The 20461-nt window shown below is 43.0% G+C and overlaps 3 protein-coding genes across 3 annotated transcripts; 1 reads left to right on the top strand and 2 right to left on the bottom strand.

Moving 5' to 3' along the window:
- Positions 1 to 352: 352 nt before the first annotated feature.
- fancf (FA complementation group F) lies at positions 353 to 2054 on the top strand. The gene is made up of 2 exons (XM_071520214.1): positions 353 to 422; positions 596 to 2054. Exon 2 carries the CDS (start codon positions 768 to 770, stop codon positions 1785 to 1787), a length of 1020 nt encoding a protein of 339 aa, XP_071376315.1. The 5' UTR covers positions 353 to 422; positions 596 to 767; the 3' UTR covers positions 1788 to 2054.
- An 8755-nt stretch (positions 2055 to 10809) lies between these two features.
- Positions 10810 to 18183, bottom strand: LOC139644724 (vesicular glutamate transporter 2.1-like). The gene is made up of 12 exons (XM_071520185.1): positions 18098 to 18183; positions 16303 to 16558; positions 15652 to 15770; positions 14417 to 14531; positions 13245 to 13332; positions 12906 to 12992; positions 12669 to 12811; positions 12434 to 12583; positions 11697 to 11829; positions 11497 to 11607; positions 11259 to 11386; positions 10810 to 11139 (listed from the first exon to the last, which is right to left on the bottom strand). The coding sequence occupies exons 1-12, from the start codon at positions 18181 to 18183 to the stop codon at positions 10810 to 10812; spliced, it is 1746 nt and encodes a 581-aa protein (XP_071376286.1).
- Positions 18184 to 19322: 1139 nt separating this feature from the next.
- Positions 19323 to 20315, bottom strand: LOC139644720 (P2Y purinoceptor 4-like). Its single transcript, XM_071520177.1, has one exon. It carries the CDS (start codon positions 20313 to 20315, stop codon positions 19323 to 19325), a length of 993 nt encoding a protein of 330 aa, XP_071376278.1.
- Positions 20316 to 20461: the final 146 nt, after the last annotated feature.

Raw genomic sequence — 20461 nt, 5'->3', positions numbered from 1 at the left:
TAATTTGATCTTCGATTTTATGGATTACGTTCTATTTATTTCATGTAATCTTATCCAACTGAGACGCACTGCCTGTGAATGTTCTTTTACTATACAGCTTTGTCTATGCTACATGAGTGATATGTAGTGATAAAAAAAATAATACATAATTTACAATGATATATAATATGACTTTATCCCATAAATATTTAGTAATCTGTCTCGCAAATCAAAATGTGTGAAAAATGAGAGGGTGGGCATCATACATCCACGATAATATACTTTTTGTGATAAGAAATTCTAGAACTTTATTCGGTGCCTTTTATTTTGAAGGGAAATAAGTTGACTGGCTCGCAGCACACAACCACGCATGCGCACATCTCATGTAGTTCTATGGAGCCGTCAGGCGAGGAGAAGAGCGAAGAAGACCATCTTCAACGACGGTTAGCTTACTGAACAACGGCTATATTTTAATTCATTAAAGACACCTCCTTAAATATATTCTTTATTTTCACTTTTACACAACGCATTACTCAAAAGCGCTGCAGTAATGTCTGTGAATAGGAGTTTTATTTTGAAACTTGTGACCGAAGTACTGCTTTTTCATTTTGTCTAGCTTGACGCGGGTCCAAATCCAGCCCACTTGCCTTCCTGCAGGCACTTTGATATCGCACTGCAGTTCGGGCGGCAGGGGGACTTTTAGGTGAATATTTTGGTTTACTCCAAAGTGAATATCGCAGCAGCTGGACGCCATGTTGGACCTCTCCTGAACGCAGAGAGAGCGCCACATGGAGGCGGTGCTGAAAAACTTGGCGAGCACGGCGGAGCTGCTAGCCGCCACGCAGACCGGTGTCGTGGAGCAATGGGATAAACAAACCGTGGAGAGAGCCTTGCACTGGGCCCGGTACTGTGAACAGCTTTTCTCGAGGTTTCACATGAACCCCGCGATAAGGAAGATCATGGAAAACCAGCTGCGGCTCACAAATCAAAGTTTACGAGCGACCTTCCCGGGCTACGCGGAAGTCTCGTTCTCGGACCTTGCACGGTGTCAGCATGTGTTGCTCGTCAGGCTGTTGAACAATCCTGTGCTGCCGTGCTCCATCGTTAAAATACTTTTCGACACCCCGAGTCCTAATGAAAACGACGTTACCGGGCATTGCACCCGGCTACTTGAGTGTAAATCGGCGTGTAAAGTCCTGAGTGCCGTAAAAGTGGGAGCCGTCTCAGCTGTTGGTCCTGATGCTGAGGTGCAGGGCGTGATGCTGATGGAGAGGCTGGATGCGCTGCTGCGTCATCAGGGCGGCCAGGCGGGCAAAGCAGAGCAGTTTCTAGACTCTGTCCTCCGGAGATGTGAAGGAGCAGCCGGGTGTTTCTGTTTGCTCGTCGCCGCAGCTCTACTGACAAGGGAAAACACAGCTGCGGGAAACGCTTCACAGGATTTTCTCTTGAACTGGCTGCAGCAAAAGGACGACCTGCTGCAGAAGTTGTGCTCTGCATCGCCCGCGGGACTTTTGCTGGAGCTCGCCAAGGAGAACGTGAAATTCAGGGCGGCGTACCGTGATGTGCTGAAAAAGTGGGCTTCAGATATGGAGTATGACATACATGAGGGTGAATGGGTTCAAGCCCGCGGAAACACCGGAGTGTCCTTCGAGAAGCTGGCCGAGCACTTTCGGGGCTTGTTGGAGGCCTGCCCCTCGCTGAGAGAGGACACAGAAGAAGAGATCAGTGTTTTGAAGGTTTCTGATGGAGACTTTGACGTCAGAGGTCTGAGTGTGTGGGGAGACCTCCTGTTAGAGATGAAGAAGTGACTGTCAAACTTGAGATTACTTCAGAGCCGGATAAGATAGCCAAAATATATCAGAATGTTGTTTTTTCCATATTTATTTATGGTACAGCAGTGTTAGACAACATAAAGGTTTTTCAATGCAAACTACACATTTTGGTTCACACAGGTTTCTTCTCCATCCAGATTGTTTACTCTTCATGCCATGTACTTTGTATACTTGTGAAATATAATTGTATATAGGTTATAATTGTAAAATAGATTTGTAGAAAATGAAATGTAACATACTGGCCAAAGATAGTGGATGGAAAAAATAATAAAAAATGTAATTGATGAGATCACATATATTTGGGATTTTTGTCATATTTTTCACACATTTTTGTCATTTCTTCACACATTAAAAATACGTGTAAAGACTTAGCCATGCACCTTCTGATATTGGAATTTATTTCTTTTTCTTAATACGTGTATTAGGACATCTGTTAAATTGCTCAGCTTATGGGGGATGGACAGATGGTAGCATCAAGTGCTGCCTCCTAATCAGTGGCAGCATGTGACTGGACTGAATTAAATTGAAAGTAATTGCCAGGCAGTGAACAGTTTACACTTTATAAATTCGTCCCTGGAGATACAAGGCCTCACGCAGCATCATAAACTCCACCTTACTACCAAATCAGCATCTAGGGGCTATAACAAAGATGACAAACAAAGATAAGATGATCACTCGGTATTTGTTGATTTATGGGCTCCTTATGCAAAATGATGAATCATGAATGAAAATCATAACAACATTAGGTAGGAAGGCCTGTGGAGGCTAAAGTGGTGCTTGAGATGGTTTTGGTAATAAAATACTTCAGCAAACTCTTTAAGCATTATTTGCTATTAAATTATCTTTATTATAGAGTCATACTTCTTTCAGAGGCAATAAATAAATGGCAAAAGGCAAAGGAAGTGAAAGCATTGTGTGATCCAATTCACCCTTTTTTTGGACTGTACACACCTAAAATCATTCTTCTGTTTCTCACACACCATCTGTCAGCATTGCCTCATCACCACAAAGCTGCACTGGGTCTGAGTCTAAAAATGTGATTGGCTGTATGCCAGTCATGTGACTTGACTGCCAATTCACGCATCTGAAACCTCACCCACGTGTCAGAGCGCCTGTGCGGCTCAGGGATCAATTAGTCAGATCAGGCATCTTCAATCAGACGCAGCACAATGGCTGGTGTGTGACATGACACTGCCAGACAGCGGATTACAGCACCAGCCACCATGCGGGGGGGGGAACGCCAACATGGCCACGGCTCGTTTAACACACTATGAAAGCAATCCACATAGAACCAGACAAGGGTCACTGAGTCAGGGGCAGCATGTACACAACCAATTTATTTCCAACCAACGAGGAACATATGAATTGGCCTGCAGGAAAACACAATGCTCAAATGGGTCTCACCTGCTCCTAAATTATAAATGTATGTTAATTCATTTAATGTGGATTAATATGTTGTTAATGTAAATCAGATTTTTGTCACTCAGGTGTTCAAGAATGTGAGAAAGATGTAAAAATGATTAAATGCAAATTTATTTTAAGACAAACATAGAGACATTTGGGATGATGAGGATGCCAGCATACTTCTCTGAAACTAAATTAAACTCATTAGCGCTGAAGTTTTGGGACTGACACTGATAGATTTTTTTTGTTCTCACCCCTTTTTTCACAGTCTTTCACAGAAGTGGCAGAACAGGTAAGCAGCCATGGTGATGATTTGACTGTGCTGCTGTCTGACTCCACTGTCACCACAAATTTGTTTCTGTGCCAAAATCAATCCATCCATAGTGAGTCATTGGTTATATAGCATAAATACCTACTGGTGTGACAATTGATACAAAAAAGGAAAACATAGGCAATCTAATTATGCCTTATTTCCTATGGCAGGGATTTGTTTTATTTTCCAATGAACACAATTCACTATCACACTTCCACAGTGAGTGATTTGCAGGTGTGAGGAAGGAGGTGGGATCCCATTTGTTACCACAAATTATTAAATTCACCCCTCTGAAAGAGAGCAACTATTTACCCACCCATCATCTCGCCTGATAAATCTGAACAAATTGCCCACTGCTCTTAACCTGCATGATAAAATTACAGGGTTTGTCTATTGTAGCACTTTAAACGACAGGAGGCCGGCCCAGTCCTTTGATATCTACCACTAACCCAGTTTAAATGGTTGATGCCTGCATGGAAATGTGCCTATCAAACCAATTTACTAGAAATATGAAGCTCTGAAAATATGTTAGTTCTCTTGGACATAAAATCCAACATTTATATCTATTTAACATCACTGTTTTCTTTTATAAAACGTTTCCTCTAAGTAAGGCATTATAGAAGAGAAGATACAAAGAGCGCTGCACTGTCCATAAGAAATTAAGTTACTGGTGTCAAAAAAGATGGAAACCAGAGGGCCGTTCTCAAAAATAATTCCAAGGCAGTGAAGTTTTATTTCTGAGAATGGCCGCTTTCCTACATTTTTACATGTTCCAGCAGAGGCCAGGATCTATCTCTCTTCAAGGCAATGGCATATTTGAATGGCTGAGTGTAGACGTACAATTTCAAAACATTTCCCCCCCTCTTACATGTTGTCTCTTGCTTCCTTTTATTAAATGTAATATTGTTGTCTGTCAGCGTGGGGAAACAAATTGCGATGAGACATGCTGAGGGGGGGGGGCTGCTATTCAGAGGCTTCTAAAGCGTGGTGAAGGGTATTATTCATTAAAACTCAGATCCAGCCCCCATCTGGTGGTGTGAATAGGGAGTCCTCAGAGGGGCGGGGTGGGGTGGGGTGGGGTGGGGGCGAGGGGGTAGAGCCCTCCCTCGGCACGTGCCTAAGCCGCTCCAGCCTGGACCCTGTCTGGCCTCGGTGACAGATCACAGAGGCAGGAGGGCCCCTCCACACACCTGTGTCCCGCTCTCTAGTCAGTGGGACGCAGAGGCTCCTCATCATCAGTGGCCAGGATCATTATGCGTGCATTTGAGTCAGAGGAATAACGAGCGATATTTAGATTTTGTTTGTCAGAGTGAAGCTATTAGGAAAAGCGCAGAGGAAAATGTTGGTGCAGTGTGAAGAAAGTGAGGGAAGAAATTCACATTGTCTTCTTCAGGATATCCCAGACTAAAACTGCACTGTCAGACACTCCAGTGAGTGCTGTAGTTGCAGAAACACTATTTTAGGACATGAAGAAGAAGAGGGAGGGTTGTTTTGGAGAAAAAATACCCAAGGACTAGATGTCAGTTAAAAAAAAATAAGAACAAAAGAAAGATTTATAGTATGTGAGAACATATTTTCTCTGCTATTTCATGGCTATGCTCTGCTATCCATTTCTCTTTAGTGTGAATGAAATAGTATGTTTAGACATAAATATGATGATATGATAAATATGCAATACAATCTGTAGAACGTTTTTGCTGATTATCTGCAAATTGTAGCATCATTTATTCAGATGATTCAGTGCTCACAGCGCTTTGCAGTGTGCTCACTATCGTACGAAATCTTATCAGGCTCTCATCCTTTGTGTGTGATACTATGAGCATGTTGTTGAGAGGGGGATATGAAGCTGTCAACGCTGTGTGATATGGGGGAGGGGAAGTGGAAGACCTATGATAGATTACCTCACATACAACTGTAGGAAACCAGTTCGATGGAGAAAAACAATTGGATGTAGCAATCTTCTTCTCCTTTGATCGTGGAAGATGCAATACTGAATCCACCCATCGCAGGTCTGAGAATTGTAACCCTTATATGGCATCGCTACTTCCCGACCAGACACCCTGCCTCATTACTGTGGAACAAGGGCATATATAACCTAGTTTGGCAATAAATGTTTCAGCAAGAGCGTGATTGTGAGATTGTAAACCCAGATGGAAATAATGGTAGCACACAGATTCCTTGGTGCTTTTTTGTGCAAGCTGTTGTGAGCTAAGCAAGATGGAGATGTATTACAGTGGACGCCATTTGCATATCACAAAAGGGAGGATCCTTTCAGTGTGTCTATAATAAGGATCCTAAAATGCATAAGGGAAGCAATAGAAAATATTTTAGGAGCGATTTCAGATTTCTTTCTAATTGACATAAGTTTGGTAATATAGCAAACGGTTTTAAATATTCTTTGTAGTTACCATATCTATGGCAATGGCTGGAGGGCAGAGATACCCGACATGTTATTACGTCTGTGACAGACTGACTTGGGGTGCAAAGCTCTCCATTAATAAAGCAATTAGCAAGGGAGGAAAAAGGAGGTGTGTGTAAATTCAATTGCCCTGAGGTAGTGTAATGCAGGGTTGGAGGGTGTCATAAAACAGTAATTACTCCAATACTACTCCTAAATGTTGGGCTATAATTACAACCATTGACTTGATCTTTGAACATGTGAGGAATGTAGATTTTAGATTGCAAGTTCGTGGATATTCAGATACCAGTGTGGGCAGAAGCCAGTTTTAGTGAACTGTACAATCTGAGCTGTATTACTAGAGAGGAGAGAAGGGATCAGGAGGATAATTGCATGCAGGCGGGGTCCCAGGGGAAGAGTGCAGCCCCTGTCATCAAACACTCATTCTGGCTGGGCCTCATCCCATTACAGTCCCTCAGGAGCCAAGCCGCACCTGCCCCACAGACGGACGACTACTCATCCCCCTTTGCTCACCCTCACGATTGCACAACCAGACGCACTCGCACACACACACACACACACACACACAACCAACATCACGCTGACAGGAGAGATGCACAAGACTGAAACGCTACAAAAACACACAGTTCAGAGGCAGGTGAATGCTGCGGGAATCCCCACCCATGAGCTGCATGAAATGTCTACACCAGGTTTTGTCCAATTATACCCTAACAGGCGTGTCACTGGGGCAACAGCCATGACCATTCCAGCTGGTTAGGCATGAGGAAACATGTTCCACGTGGCTGGTGACACAATTGTGTTTCCTGTCAAATTAACAAGTGCATCGGGAAGCAGGCAGGGGCGAGTGTTAATGGCTCCCTTTTTCTGTTTGGAGGAAATGGAGATTCAATTGCTACTGGTGCTGGAAATGTTTCAGACAAGAAACTGCCTCCTGTGATCGAACCATCAGTCAAAACAATACTAGACTAGGCCAAACACTATTATTCCACACTAAAGAAGTCTAGACTGTCCATCACGTCCATCACACCAGTTGTCACCACCATGACTCCCATCCTCAGCCTTAACCCCAGCCCTCCAGCACCACCCCCCCACCCCCACCTGTCCATCACTCCCACTCAGGTGAGAAGAGAGAAGGGGAGGCAGCGGCCCTGACCAAATCCTCCCCACGGTGCTCAGAGCGTGCACCAGTCAGCTAGCAGAGGTTTTCCAGCACCTGTTCAACCTATCCTGGAGTCAGAAGAGGCTGCATCCACTGTGGAAAACCTCCTAGATTGCCCCAGTGCCTGAGAAGGGATGTCCTGGTGCCCAAAACGACTACAGGCTTTGCAAGTGATGAAGACCTTCAAGAGGCTGGTCCCGCCGCCCCTCAGACTCCATGGATTTTCTCTTCAATTTGCACATCAGGCCCCATGGCAGGTGAGGACGATTCTATCATATTCCTTCTCCACAGGACTTATTCCCACCTGGAGACGCTGGGCGGCATGGTGAGAATCATGTTCTGTGATTTCTCCAGTCACTTCAACACCATCCAGCACCTGCTGCTCAGGGGAGAAGCTGCAGAGCGATGCAGGTGGATGACGCCACGGTTTCCTGAATTATTAACGGCCTCACCGACAGGCCGCAGTTTGTTCACGTCCGGAGCGGTGTGTCGGACATGCTGCAGAGGAGCACACAGGCGCCGCAGGCTGTAATGTCACCCTTCCTGTTCACTCTGTGCACCTCTGACTTCAGATTTAACTCCAGAAGTTCTCTGACGACTCCTCAGTTGTGGGAGGCAACAGTGAAGGAAAGAAGAAGTATAGAAGTCTGATGGAGAGAGATTTGTTGGATGGCCCGAGAAGAACCATCTGCAACTCAGGATCATTAAGACGAAGGAGCTGCTGGTGTCGAGTCAGCTGACACATTTTTCTGCCTCCTCCTGCCACCTCCATGGTGATGCTGAGAACAGACAATTATGCACATCTGCTTTGCACATTGTCATTTTCCTGTACACACACTGTACATATACCTCCATTTGGAGTTTTGATAAGGGGACAGCTACTGGAGCAATACTTATAACCAAATCGGCACATTCTGAACATATGTTGTCTACATTTGTAAAGTGAATATATTGACATGGTGTATAGTTTTTAACACTGCAGGTTTAATCTTTTATACATATGTAGAATATGACGCACATTTGGCTTGTCATGTATATTTACAGTAATATATTATTCATATCTGATTTCTTCATGTTCCTATATCCTTGTTATTGTTATATATTACATGTATATTTATATTTGTATCTTATTGTGTCGTATCATATCATATCGCATAGCATCGCATCGCATCACATCGTATCATATCGTGTCGCATTGACTTTGACCCTTGCATTCCTTGGTATTGGTTGCTTGTAATGTTTATACTGTAGGAATTGAAGCTGATTCTACTGTTGCACTCATTGTAAGTCACTCTACATACAGTAAGAGCACCAGCTATAATTGACAAAAATGTGAATGTGTACACCGCTCATGTCTTATACTCCATCGTTTTCGAACCATATAGGTTTTAATTCCAAATCCAGAAATAGTATGACCTTCGTAAGTATCAGCATATTACATTTGAATTCAAACCCCCATGGCCTACATTTGTTTTAAAAACTCCAATGCACTCTGGAGTTAAACAGTATTGATTTGTCACATGTTTAGATTTGATTTGCATAAGGTAATTTGCTATGCCGGAGTCAGGTCAATAGTTGAATGTGCTACATGGAGCACTATTGACCTCAGACCTGTACAACGGAGGAGGATACAGTGAGGGAAATAAGGTGCGCTAGCTTTGTGCACAGAGAATATTACACCTGTCGCCTATGGAGGGAGAACACATTACATTCACACAGTTAGGCTTTTTTTTTTTTTGCTTTTTCAATTATGCCTGTGATCCTTTCTTTTGCTGTACGGTTGAGAAAGTGTGATGTCACATTCAGGTTTTATGCTGAAAGATTCAATACCTTTTATCACACTTTTATACAGCTACATGGGACTTCAGCGGCAGGGGGTTTTACACGTCATACAGTGGACAAAAGTCTGTTCAGAAGACAGACAATGATCTTGGTTTGTATGGATGTAATCTCCACTAATAGCGTTAAGATTGCTGTTCCACACTCCCTTTACCAATTACCAGGCTACAGGGTCCAATACTCTGCCCTGCGCCCCTGAGACCTCAGCCATTGATTTACTAATGAGAAACGTGAAGAGAATTGGAGATGCATGACATTGATTGGAGAGGGTGGTTAACTGGATACGTAGTCTACCCACGGCCTCTCAGGACCTATAACCTTCAAATAAACACATGAAAAATCTTAGCGGAAGAAATAATTTGCAGGATATGAAAAGATGACTAAGAATGACAAAACAGGACTTTTGGTTGTTTTTTATAAAATGATATGAGTATTTGTATAACACTTTTTTGACATCAACATACCTCTCCATTAAACACAATATTAGAAGCCATAAAATCACATTTATCTGTTTACATAAACTTTAGGCACAAAGCCATAATAGCATCTTTTGGTCATCTTAAACATTCTTAAATATTCATATATTTTAAACATCCTTGCAGAGTTCATACAGCAAATGAAGTGTTCAAATAACAAATAAAGTGGGATGGAACAGCCATCTATTAATGCGTTCCACTCAAACTTGACAATATCAAAGTGTCAATAAAGTACTTTTGGTGACAATGAGAACAACCAAGAGACACCAAGAGATCACAAAACTTGGTTGTTCGTGTACAGTACTGTATTCCTCTTTGTCGAAATGCAATAATATGTCCTGCATCATGAGCACTAAAGCTGGATTCTCCAGACACTAGTAATTTTGTTAAAACACACCGTATGTTGATCATCACATGACTCCAAAACAATTACAGTTAGATACAGCAAGCCAGTGTTACATTACAAAACAGAATGTGATGGGTGGCAACTGGTACACAGGATTTATTGCAGTGCACACCAAACACCAATAAACAATGTCTTGAGAACATTCGCCTTCAAAACTTTTTTGATTTGTCTCACATCACGACCAGAACCTGATTATGAAAGTTCACTTTATTACTTATTATGGCAGAAGACACTTATCTAAGAACAAAGCAGCAGGCGGAATGAGGACTATCGGTGACTGTGAGGAGGCTGTAACTGAACATTGATTTGAGCAAATTCATGCAACAATACACACTAAAATTCTACATTTCATTTCAACTTCACTCACGCTGTTTTTGTCTTATAGTGTTTTGTAGGCCTTGCCCGAGAAGAAGACCTTTTTTGCAAGCAGACATCTCCCTGAAAAGGTACTGTCCATGAAAAATATGGCCTTTTATATTAATGTTAACACAGATCAACGACCCAAATCCACAATAGTCTCACAGAAACAGTATACAGGTATATACAATACATAAAACACATTTGAGAAATAGAATAGAATCTTGTTTTAGAATACTTATCGTATCAGTGCAATCAGAGTGGTATTTCAGAGAAAGACCCTATGATGGTCAACTGCAATGATATCTGGCTCATGTTGTTCAAGTAGATTTATGAGGTTTGGGTGCCTAAGAAGTACAATATAGGCCTACAGTTTTCTTTACAACTGTCTACTGTATAGTGAAGCCCTAGGTGATAAACATGTTAGAATCTAATGAGGATTGTTCTGCATTGCAATGAACTTCAACTATTTCTTTACACTGGCTGTTTGAAACGAGTAACCATTTTACTTGAATACACAGAATGAATTTAAATATCTAATTTAATGCTTATTTGTGCAATCCGTGATGGAAAGTCTGTTTAAGTGAGCCAACTCACCATAACTGCAAACATGACTGTGTCAGGTCTAAGAGTAGCCACCCTCAGCGTACATCTTGCCGGCCGGTTCCTGTACATACTCCTCTGTCTTATCCCAGTCCTGCACCCAGCCTCCGTTGAGCTGTGCGGTGGCCCCGTAGCTTTTGGCCGGACCGCCCATCGCACCGTAACCCTGGGTGATGTCACCCGTCTCTTCGGCCAGCTCGTCTTCATCAATAAAACCACACTTTTCTTCACTGGTTTCCTCAGGGTCGGCCCATGGCTGTTTCTCCCCAGATGCAAAGAGCCCATAGAAGATCACTCCCCCGTAATGCACCATGGAGGCAATAAGGAAGACGTACTGCCACTCTTCACGGGTCTGGGGAGAGATTGCGGTTTTTGTTGAGATGTTGGGCCAGGCTGCAACATTTCTAAAGTATTTGTTTAAGTTCCTATCTGCATCATATAAACATTCATATTTGAATAGAAATGATTCACCTTGTTCTTCGTCATAGCGCCCACTATTAGAGGGCAGACCATCCCTGACAGCGTCCCCACACCGTTGGATATTCCCATGAGGATGCTGGCATAGCGAGGAGCGATGTCTAGATGATTAACATTGAAACCTACAACAAGGAAGAATAAATATTTTGAGTTTTGTGAAGTTAAACGTTGTAGTTCGTTTGAAATTGTAACCCATTCTTCATCCATGCAACACCTAATCTCGGAGACGCACCTGATATTGCAAAACCGCTGAAACCCACCGCCAGGACCAAGAAAGAGATAGCCACCCCCTTACTGTGAGAGTAACCGACCACCAACAGGAGAGTAGCCTCCATTCCAAACCCTAAAAACAAGAGTACAAAAGTTAAATGTTGCTTTGATAAGTAATTGATCTACTCTGTAATGTTTACAGACAGATTGATAAGCTCTCACCTCCGCAGTTCATGATTTTCCGGACCGTAGTGGTGGACATGATGTTGTGGGTTCGCAGGTAATCAGCCAGCTGGCCGCCTAGGGGCACGATGATGGTCATCACCAAGTGAGGGAGCGCTGACAGCATTCCAACCTGAGAAACCACAGACCACAGCCATCAAATACTTGTCTGAAGCCAACCTTCTGTGACAGGTACAAAGTGATTGTCACAAAAAATGATTCTTTCAGTCTCAGAACAAATCTCTCTGTGTATTTCAACCTCTGACTCCAGTCTTACAGCTGAGCAATAACTCACCTGCAGTAATCACAGAGTGGCTACAGTTCAACCTGCACCTGAATTACAGCTGTCAAACCAGTTTGATTCATGCTTCACACTCTCCCAGGAGGGCAAAGATTATGAAATTCTAAGAATAACTGGGATGTTTTGCTGTGATGACGTATTCACTGATGTTGGATGAGAAAATTGATCCAAACCACAGTAGTTTGAGAAGGAATTTGCTGCAAAAAGTCAATCTTAACAATTCATTTACTTTTATACTCAGTCGTAATTCCACTTCAGTATCTTGAGACAAGACAGAATAAGGGAGATCATGGCACTAGTATCAAGTTGATTTGTACTGGAAGCTAAATCATTTCACCCCATTGGCAGTTTATAACATTCAATATTGATTAAATGACTTGTTAGGATGGATGTTTTTTGCAGTGTTGATACCAGGCATTGTGAAGGATTTGTTTACCTTGCTGATTTCAAAGCCGAACACCTCTTCAAAGTAGGCGGGCTGGCTGATGAGGAGCAGATAGAAGGTCCAGCTCCTGCAGAAGTTTGCCACGATGATTGCATAGACGGGCATGGAGGAGAAGAATTTCCTCCAGGGGGTCTTGAATTTCTATTAGAACACATAGCACATAGAAAATCAGATGAATCCACTTTGTACAGCAGGACAAAGCAAGCAATGTGCAGTGAGAACTCACATCAAGTGCACCCATCAGCTGGGCGCTCTCTCCGATGCTCTCCTCGATGTAGCGCCGCTCCTCATCAGTGATGGTGGGATGCTCCGCCGGACTCTCATACGACACCAAGATCCAGAACATGTACCATACCATTCCAAAGGATCCTATACAGAGAGAGAGAATGGTGATATTAAAAATCGAATGCATTCATTTATGGGGATAGCTCTAATGTTACTAATCTAGAACAGTGATACGCACCATACAGGTAGAAGACAGAGGACCATCCTGTGTACTGGACCAGGATCCCAGCCAGAGGCATCGCTATCACTGCTCCAGCATAGGATCCTGTACAGGAGAGAACATCAGTAGTGACCAAGCAGAACTTGAACCCGGTTTCTTATTCAGAGAGCAGTGTCGTCCCAGTGTGTAGTGCAAACCATGTTCAGGACCACTTACACACATTTTAGGAACATGTTTTGTAATTATAAACACTGTATTGCAGTATACAAAGTAATACGATAATAAAATCAATATGACCCTAATGAGCAAATCTTGCATTTTCACAGTAACTTGTATCTTAGTATGTAGGTTATGTACCACAGAAGGAGATAGTTGCCAGACGACTTCTCTCCAGTGGTGGAGCCCATTTACTCCAGATTCCATGGCAGGCTGGGTAGGTCACTCCCTGGACAGTGACACAAGCATTACAGTCACACCTTTCATCGATCAAATCATCTGACCAACACACAAACACCATATTCTACTGACTCTGACACCTCTTTCAGCTAGAGGTAGGCCAGTGATTTGCCAGATTCATAAATAAAATTCACATTTATGTTTCTGTTTATAATTCAATCAATACAGTTTGCATCATCTAAAGATATCCCATTTGATTGGTGTAGCCAGCTCCCATCTGTCAGAGACAAATCGTGCTTAATAACAAACAAACTGACATGCATTGTAGCTGACCTTTCTAATAGAGACTAATGGGTTAGGTGTGAGTCAGTGCAAATTCAAGCTGACTACCCACTTCAAGAAAAAAAACTGAATTGCTCCCCATTAAATCTTCATTACACACTAAGTGGCACACAATCAACTATTGATAGACACAAATTGCTGGGGCTTGCTTTGGGAGACACCCCTGAAAATGCTAATGTTTTAATTTGCAGTAATAAGGCGATGGGCGCTGAACACAGGCGGATCTTTCTCAATGGCCACGAGCCTCTATTGAAACGACAGTATGCAGCTAAACAAAATGACAAAGGAGGATGACCCTTCAGTCCGGATAATAGCGCTTCTCTGAAACCTTGTCTTTTCCATAGAGTTGGGACAGCCGCCTGCATCAAGTGGATTTTATCTCTTTTGTTATATGTGTTTCTATGTGAACATGGAGCTGTTTCTCCCAGGTAAGCCAGTACATGTAAGCCCTGGTTTTCAGGGTTTTCAATACATGCTCTGAGCTGTTTGCTGACTAATCTGATAATTATATACAGCATAAAGAATGGAGCTTCTTCATAATAGGTTATGTTTTCCATTGCAAATTAATATGGTAAACTAGGGAGATCAGTAGTTTCAGATTTTTTTTTAAACTGTGAACAAATATTGAATATCTACACAATTTCATTAGGGGTCAGTTTCATCATACATACAGGTAGAGTTCAGCTCTCAACTTGGAAATCAGGCATAATTGTTGAGTCGTATAAACATCAAGACCTGCCAAGACGCAGAATAATGTATGTAAAATCAGTGTAAATCTTATTGATCAGTACCTCCACAAGGCCTTGTAATATCCTCACAAAGATGACGCAGCCATAGTGAACCCGAGCAGCCGAGGGAATGAACATGTTCAGGGTGGATGTCAGGAAGATGGCTGCCCCAAAAACTCTGAATAAACAGGTTATTAGGATTATAGGTCAGAATATAATAAAGAGAAGATCATCAGCATCAATAACAACAACAACATTATGATAATTGACGACAACAACATATAAGAATATCAAATCAACATGGTTGTAGTCATGATGATTTAAAATTGGCAGAATTGCTGTTTAATATAATAATAATATATGATATAAGGATGTATAATGCGAATATTATACAAACACATGCCATTGATAAATAATATAACAAGCAGATTATAATTGAATGCTGCACACATAACAGGCAGTTATGAGCTGAGACTGAGTTTCCAGGACAGGGAGAGGTGGGACTGGGTGTCTGGACCAGAAGGTGTCAGTGGCTCAGCTGACTTGGCATGAAGAAGGTCTGCAAAGATTTGCATGCCGTTTGGGCTCAGTTTCCCTCACGGAAAATCACTATAACAATCCTATAATATTGCTATAGGGACCTATAGCGTGTCTGTGATACTCAGTAGTGAGTTTATGGTTATCTTGTACTGCGTGATATTTCTTTTTAAAATCTCCTATCACTAATATCTCTATGATTTTCATATAGAGACTTGATAACTTTGCTGTGATATTTGCATAGTATTTATGTGCTACATTACGTCCACAATATTCTACAATTCATGATAGAATTACTACAGATCTTTTTCGTAAAGGTTCCTTGCACCACACACTGGCTTTGCACAGATCCTGTTGTAGTAGCTGACTAATCAACTGGTAATAAAATCCTGGTAATGCGGTACGGCCATTGATATCATATAATCATTGCATACAACCGCATTTCGCACAGGGCTTTGGCTTGTGTGGTTGCCATGCCTCTGAATATAAAGGATTAGACATGGTTGTCCCGTGGGACCTCATTAACATGAGGAGGCACGCCTGCCGGGTATCAGCCAAATCCCCAGTTTATCTGCTGTAAGGTCAGGCTTCCTTCTGAAACCACGAGCCTTACATCCACTTGATTGACTATCCCACATATTGGACTTAATAATTACATTAAAATAGAATAAAACAAAACAAAGGGAAACTGCATGTTTGAAAATATCTTCTCTCATAACCCATCTATTTGTTTGTATATATTCATTATTCAGGCAAGTTACCTGTTTGCTGCTAATCGTGAAGAAATATACCCTCCTGGAATTTGAGTTACTATGTAGCCCCAGAAGAAGGATCCATGAATCATCCCCACAGTCTCTGGATCCCAGTTGAATTTCGCTTTCTTTCAGACACACACAAAAAAAAATCAAGGCACGTTTCATTTACTTTTTCAGTATCCTTCAATATGAATTAGCATAGGAATAATTAGGCTTATTTTGTTGACACTGTATGTTCAAAATGTCTTTCTTTTTTAAGTGTTCTTACGGTTAAAATATTTACAAAGATAAAACAGATAAATTGATTCAATGCAAATGGGTCTGAGTATTAACCAGTGATGTAAAAAAGGTGAGTAAACTATGGCTTCCAGGCGGCGATCACCATTAGGCAATAAACCACCAATACAAATAAAAATCATGTAGGCTATATTTCCAGGAAGCATTAATTTGTGCTATTCCTAGTCTACTATATGAATTTACCATATAATTCAAATAAAAACGCAAATAAAAAGTGTGTAGCCTCAGTTTAGCTAGGCCTACAGCCCTGGCCATGTGTTGATCTGAAAAGTTATTGATTAGTCTATCGGCTCGTGCTGGGCGCCCACACTACCTATCAAACACAGCGCAGGGTGGGGAGTGGGCGGGGATTATAGGCACCTCTTTGATGATGATCTTGCCGTTTTGATGAATTGTGCTGTTATTGACCATGCTGACGATGGCCACACCCAAGTTACACCGGATACCGAAAGAGATGCAGAAGCCGAGCCCGCTCATCATAGCGATGATGTATCTGCGTGGGAGCCCGAAACATGTGCAGTCGCACAGCGGCGTCTTCCTCTCCTGGTCCTCCCGGGGTCTCCCATCCTCCGTCAGCTCGATCGCCTCACCTGTCTGCTGCCGCTTTTCCAGCTTCCTACACAACCATGCGATATACTATTAGCTTTTAAGTTGCAGATAAATCCATAATCTAACCTATGAATCCCTCTTGGCTGAGTCAAATCCAGCATGCAAACAGACTAAGGCATTTAAAGGGAGGTCAGGGCCGTTCTGGGAAAAAATGTGTGATCAATTCTTTGATTTTCCACAAAAGGAGCATAAAATAAAGCCTAAATCTGCTGGTCTTTATGCCTCTTTTAGGCTATTTGTGGCTTGTGCTACAGAGGCATTTGGTTCTCGGTTTTACAATGTGGTTTTTCAACGACAGGCCTTGGCAAAGTCTTTATTTTCCTCTTTCCATTTGGTGTAGGCCGCCTAAAGGCTGGGTCGTTTTGGTCGTTTTGTCTAAGTTAAATTGCGTTTTTCGTTCCATGCTTAAATCCCCCACGTTTCTGTAAAGGAAAGACTCGTTGGTAAACGAAGACAAAATGACCTTCATACCGCATTGCAGCACTATCAGCATCATCTGTGTTTAGAGTTAATTTTGCCCTTTTGTTGTTTAATTAGCTCTCATAAATATGGTCTCAGCATTTTGTTTTAGCTCGAATTTGGAATTTACTCATAGGAATGTAAGGTTCATTCAGAAATGAAAGATTGTAGCCTACGTGCAGGCCTTCTCCTATAAAACAACAGGCCTGGGCTACAGCTTGAATGAAACCAACAGCTTTTTTTTCTTTCATTGCATTGCGTGACGTTTCTCTGTTGCAGCCTATAATCAAGTTGAGCAACTTAATGCCATTTTAGCTCTAAGAATAATGTTCGGCCTTAAATTTATGCCCGCAAAAACGGTCATTTGAAATATTGTTCTCTTGCAAATGCTTCGTGCTTCCAGATGGTTTGTGGAATTTTCGATTGTTTAGCCGTGATATTGGATCACGGGGTATTTTATTCTCTCATCCAATGGAAATATAAAAATAACATTAGCATTAAAATAAAAAATATCTAAACAAAAGAATGTGGAAATGTGGAAAAAGACAGTTAAATGGCCCTGCTACATCCAACTTGCCTATTCTAATTTTGAAACAGAAAGCCTGTGTTTTGTAATCAGTCATCAATTTTCCTTCGATTAGATTTCATTCAGGTCCTTCTGACGCTACAAAAAATATAGTAAGACAATTGATATGAAGTCCATCGATCTTGAATTCACACTGATGGATACATAACGTAATAGATATCCTCCGACCTTATGTCACGACTCGTTCTGTTTCATTAATTATTAAAAACACCCACAGCTGCTGGTGGAGGGGATCATCCTCCAGGGAAATATCTGATCCTTAAATATTCGGGCCCCACAACTGTGCTTTTCAGCATCCTGTCCATAATTCATCTTATAAAGAAATACGATTTCCCTCTTGGCTTCAATTGAATTGTGGGAATAAACACATTTAGACAAAGCCGATGGATTTTTTTTGGGAACCAGTTGTTAACATCTGGATGTCTTTCCTTTTTAATTTCTCGTAACAGAACTAATTTTGGGAATATAAGACATGCATAAATGCTCATTACTTCGCCTTACCTGTGCAGACTCCCGAGGGCCTTTCCTGCGAGATTTTTTAGCCCCTCTTTAGTCGGAGGGAAAGCTCTCTCCTTTCCTGGCTCCATATCCAAAATATCTTAAAATTCTACAATATTATAACAAATGGAGGTGCAACATTAATGAGCATATTGTTGAGATATAAATCCAAATAATGTGCTTCTCTCTCAGCATAAAACGATTCGATGTCCTGAAAAAGACGAGTCGAGCTGGAGAAACACGTTCAGTCTGATAGGGCTGGTTTCACAGTCACAAAACAGCAGTCAAATAAGTCCGCTTTTGCCTTGCGCAATGTTAATCCATGCAGAGCCATCTTAAGATCCAGGCAGTGATTGGAAACAAACAAAAAAAATAATTAGAATAATAAAAGTTGGAAGTATTTAGGATTCTAAGAGAAAACGTCGTCGAAACGCGGTGAAATGGAAATAGCTTCACCCTGCAGTCAGTCACGCGCGGGAGCTCCTCTCTTATCTGAGGTGAGGATCGCCGGTGAAGCTACCGGAGGAGACTTCAGCACCGCGGACAGCGCGAGCTCCGCTGTCTGCTGCACCTGTCAGCAGCTCTGCTCAGCATCCAGCACGCCCCGCCCGCCACACATCCACTAATTGTATTGTCATTTAAAATCTGTTGCTTGTAAGCTTTGCATAGCTTTTCAGTCCGTCAGTTCTGACTGATTGACCTGTAATAAGGTTCAAGACGAGCTCCGTCCACTTTTAGAGCAGAGGCAGTAAGCACAAAGAAATGACCCTCCTCCCGCCCTCTACACCTCGTCTGTCCTTGTCTTTAGTCCTTACCGACTATGTTAAAACTTCACGACCAAATTGCGCAGAGCTATTCTGGCTTAATTGAACAAACTGGGAATTCAAATGGTAGCCTATTCATTGAAAATTGCACTCCACGCGTGTGAATCCAGAGTGGGAAGTGGATGTGCAGCCAACCACACAGAGGCAGTGTTGTGTAGGGAAGTTATGGAGACCATACCTTTACTGATGGAGATGAATAGAGATACAGGAGACTAGAAATCAACATATGTTTTATATATTTTTTTTTATCTAATCCAGCTGATTAAACAAAACATACACAAAGCGATTGAACAAATAACACACCAAGGTTTTCCATACAGTTTTATGATATATGTGACACAAATAGACATTGCAAAACACATTATCAATTTACATTTGGACTGCTGAAACAGCACAGCCAGGCTCTATGGTCTGGGCAGTATGCACAGAGGAGTGACCGTAGTCATCCCTTGCCTTTGCCCCTCTGTCCTCCGCTCCCGCTGAGATAGCACCGGGGCTAACTTTGTGCCTGGACACTGGGGGAACAGCACGGAAAAGGTCTCGTGAAACTCCCTCCTGAACTGGCCGCCTATGAAGCAGCTGAACAGAGGGTTAACGCAGGTGCTGAGGCTACAGAAGCACATCTCCAGGGAAAACAGCAGGTCTGTCGGCTGCCAGGAAGCGGGGCTGTCGGGGTAGACTGTCCGCATCACGATGGCGGCGTTGCGGCTCAGGTGGTACGGCAGGTAGAACAGCGCGAAGAGGATCAGCGCTGCGCTCAGCACGCGCCCGAGCCGCCGCTGCTTGCTGTGCGGGTTGGGGAGGCCGGGGCGGTGGCGCAGCTCTCGGACACTGCGCAGGCAGCAGTAGCAGATGGAAACCAGCGGGAAGAGGAAGCCAGCGATGGAGCAGAAGAGGGAGTAGGGAAGGCTCTCCTCGGTCTCCTTCAGCAGTATGTATAAGGTACAGACGGTGCGGTTGATCCCAGGACAGGATTGGATCAGAGTCATGTTGGCAACAGGTATGCTGGTGAGAAATGTCACCGTCCAGACCACCACACACAGCAGGCAGGTCTGCCGGCGGCCCAGCAGCACCAGCGAGCGCAGCGGGTGCACAATGGCGAGGTAGCGGTCCAAACTGATGCAGGTGACAAAGAAGATGCTGAGGTAAAAGTAGTTGTGGTAGAGCAGCCGAACAGCCTTGCATAACGGCAGGCCGAAGCTCCAGTACAGTTTGTCCAGATGGTACTGGACGAGGAAAGGCAAGGCCAGCAGCCAGGAGGTGTCAGCCAGGGTCAAGTTGAAGAGGAGGACCGTGCTGCGGGTCCAGCGCCGTAGGCGGTGGAAGAAGATCCAGAGGGAGAGCAGGTTGAGGGGCAGCCCGAGGATCAGCACCCCCAGGAAGAAGGCTGGCATCATGCGGAGCTGCACCACCAGCAGCCCCTCCTGGCCCGGGCTGCCCAGGTCGCAGAAGGGTTTCTCTGGAGCCTGTAGTGAGACATGCAGCAGTGAGTTGGCCTTAGGCACAGATCAAGGATCAACTTAGTCTTCTCAAATACAGTGCT

This window comes from Centroberyx affinis, unplaced genomic scaffold, assembly GCF_046629955.1.
Source record: "Centroberyx affinis isolate AG114_WGS23_722 - 3 ecotype Tasmania unplaced genomic scaffold, CSIRO-AGI_Caff_v1 ptg000779l_1, whole genome shotgun sequence".
NCBI classification, from domain to species: domain Eukaryota; kingdom Metazoa; phylum Chordata; class Actinopteri; order Beryciformes; family Berycidae; genus Centroberyx; species Centroberyx affinis.
This window is presented reverse-complemented; position numbering and strand designations above follow the sequence as displayed.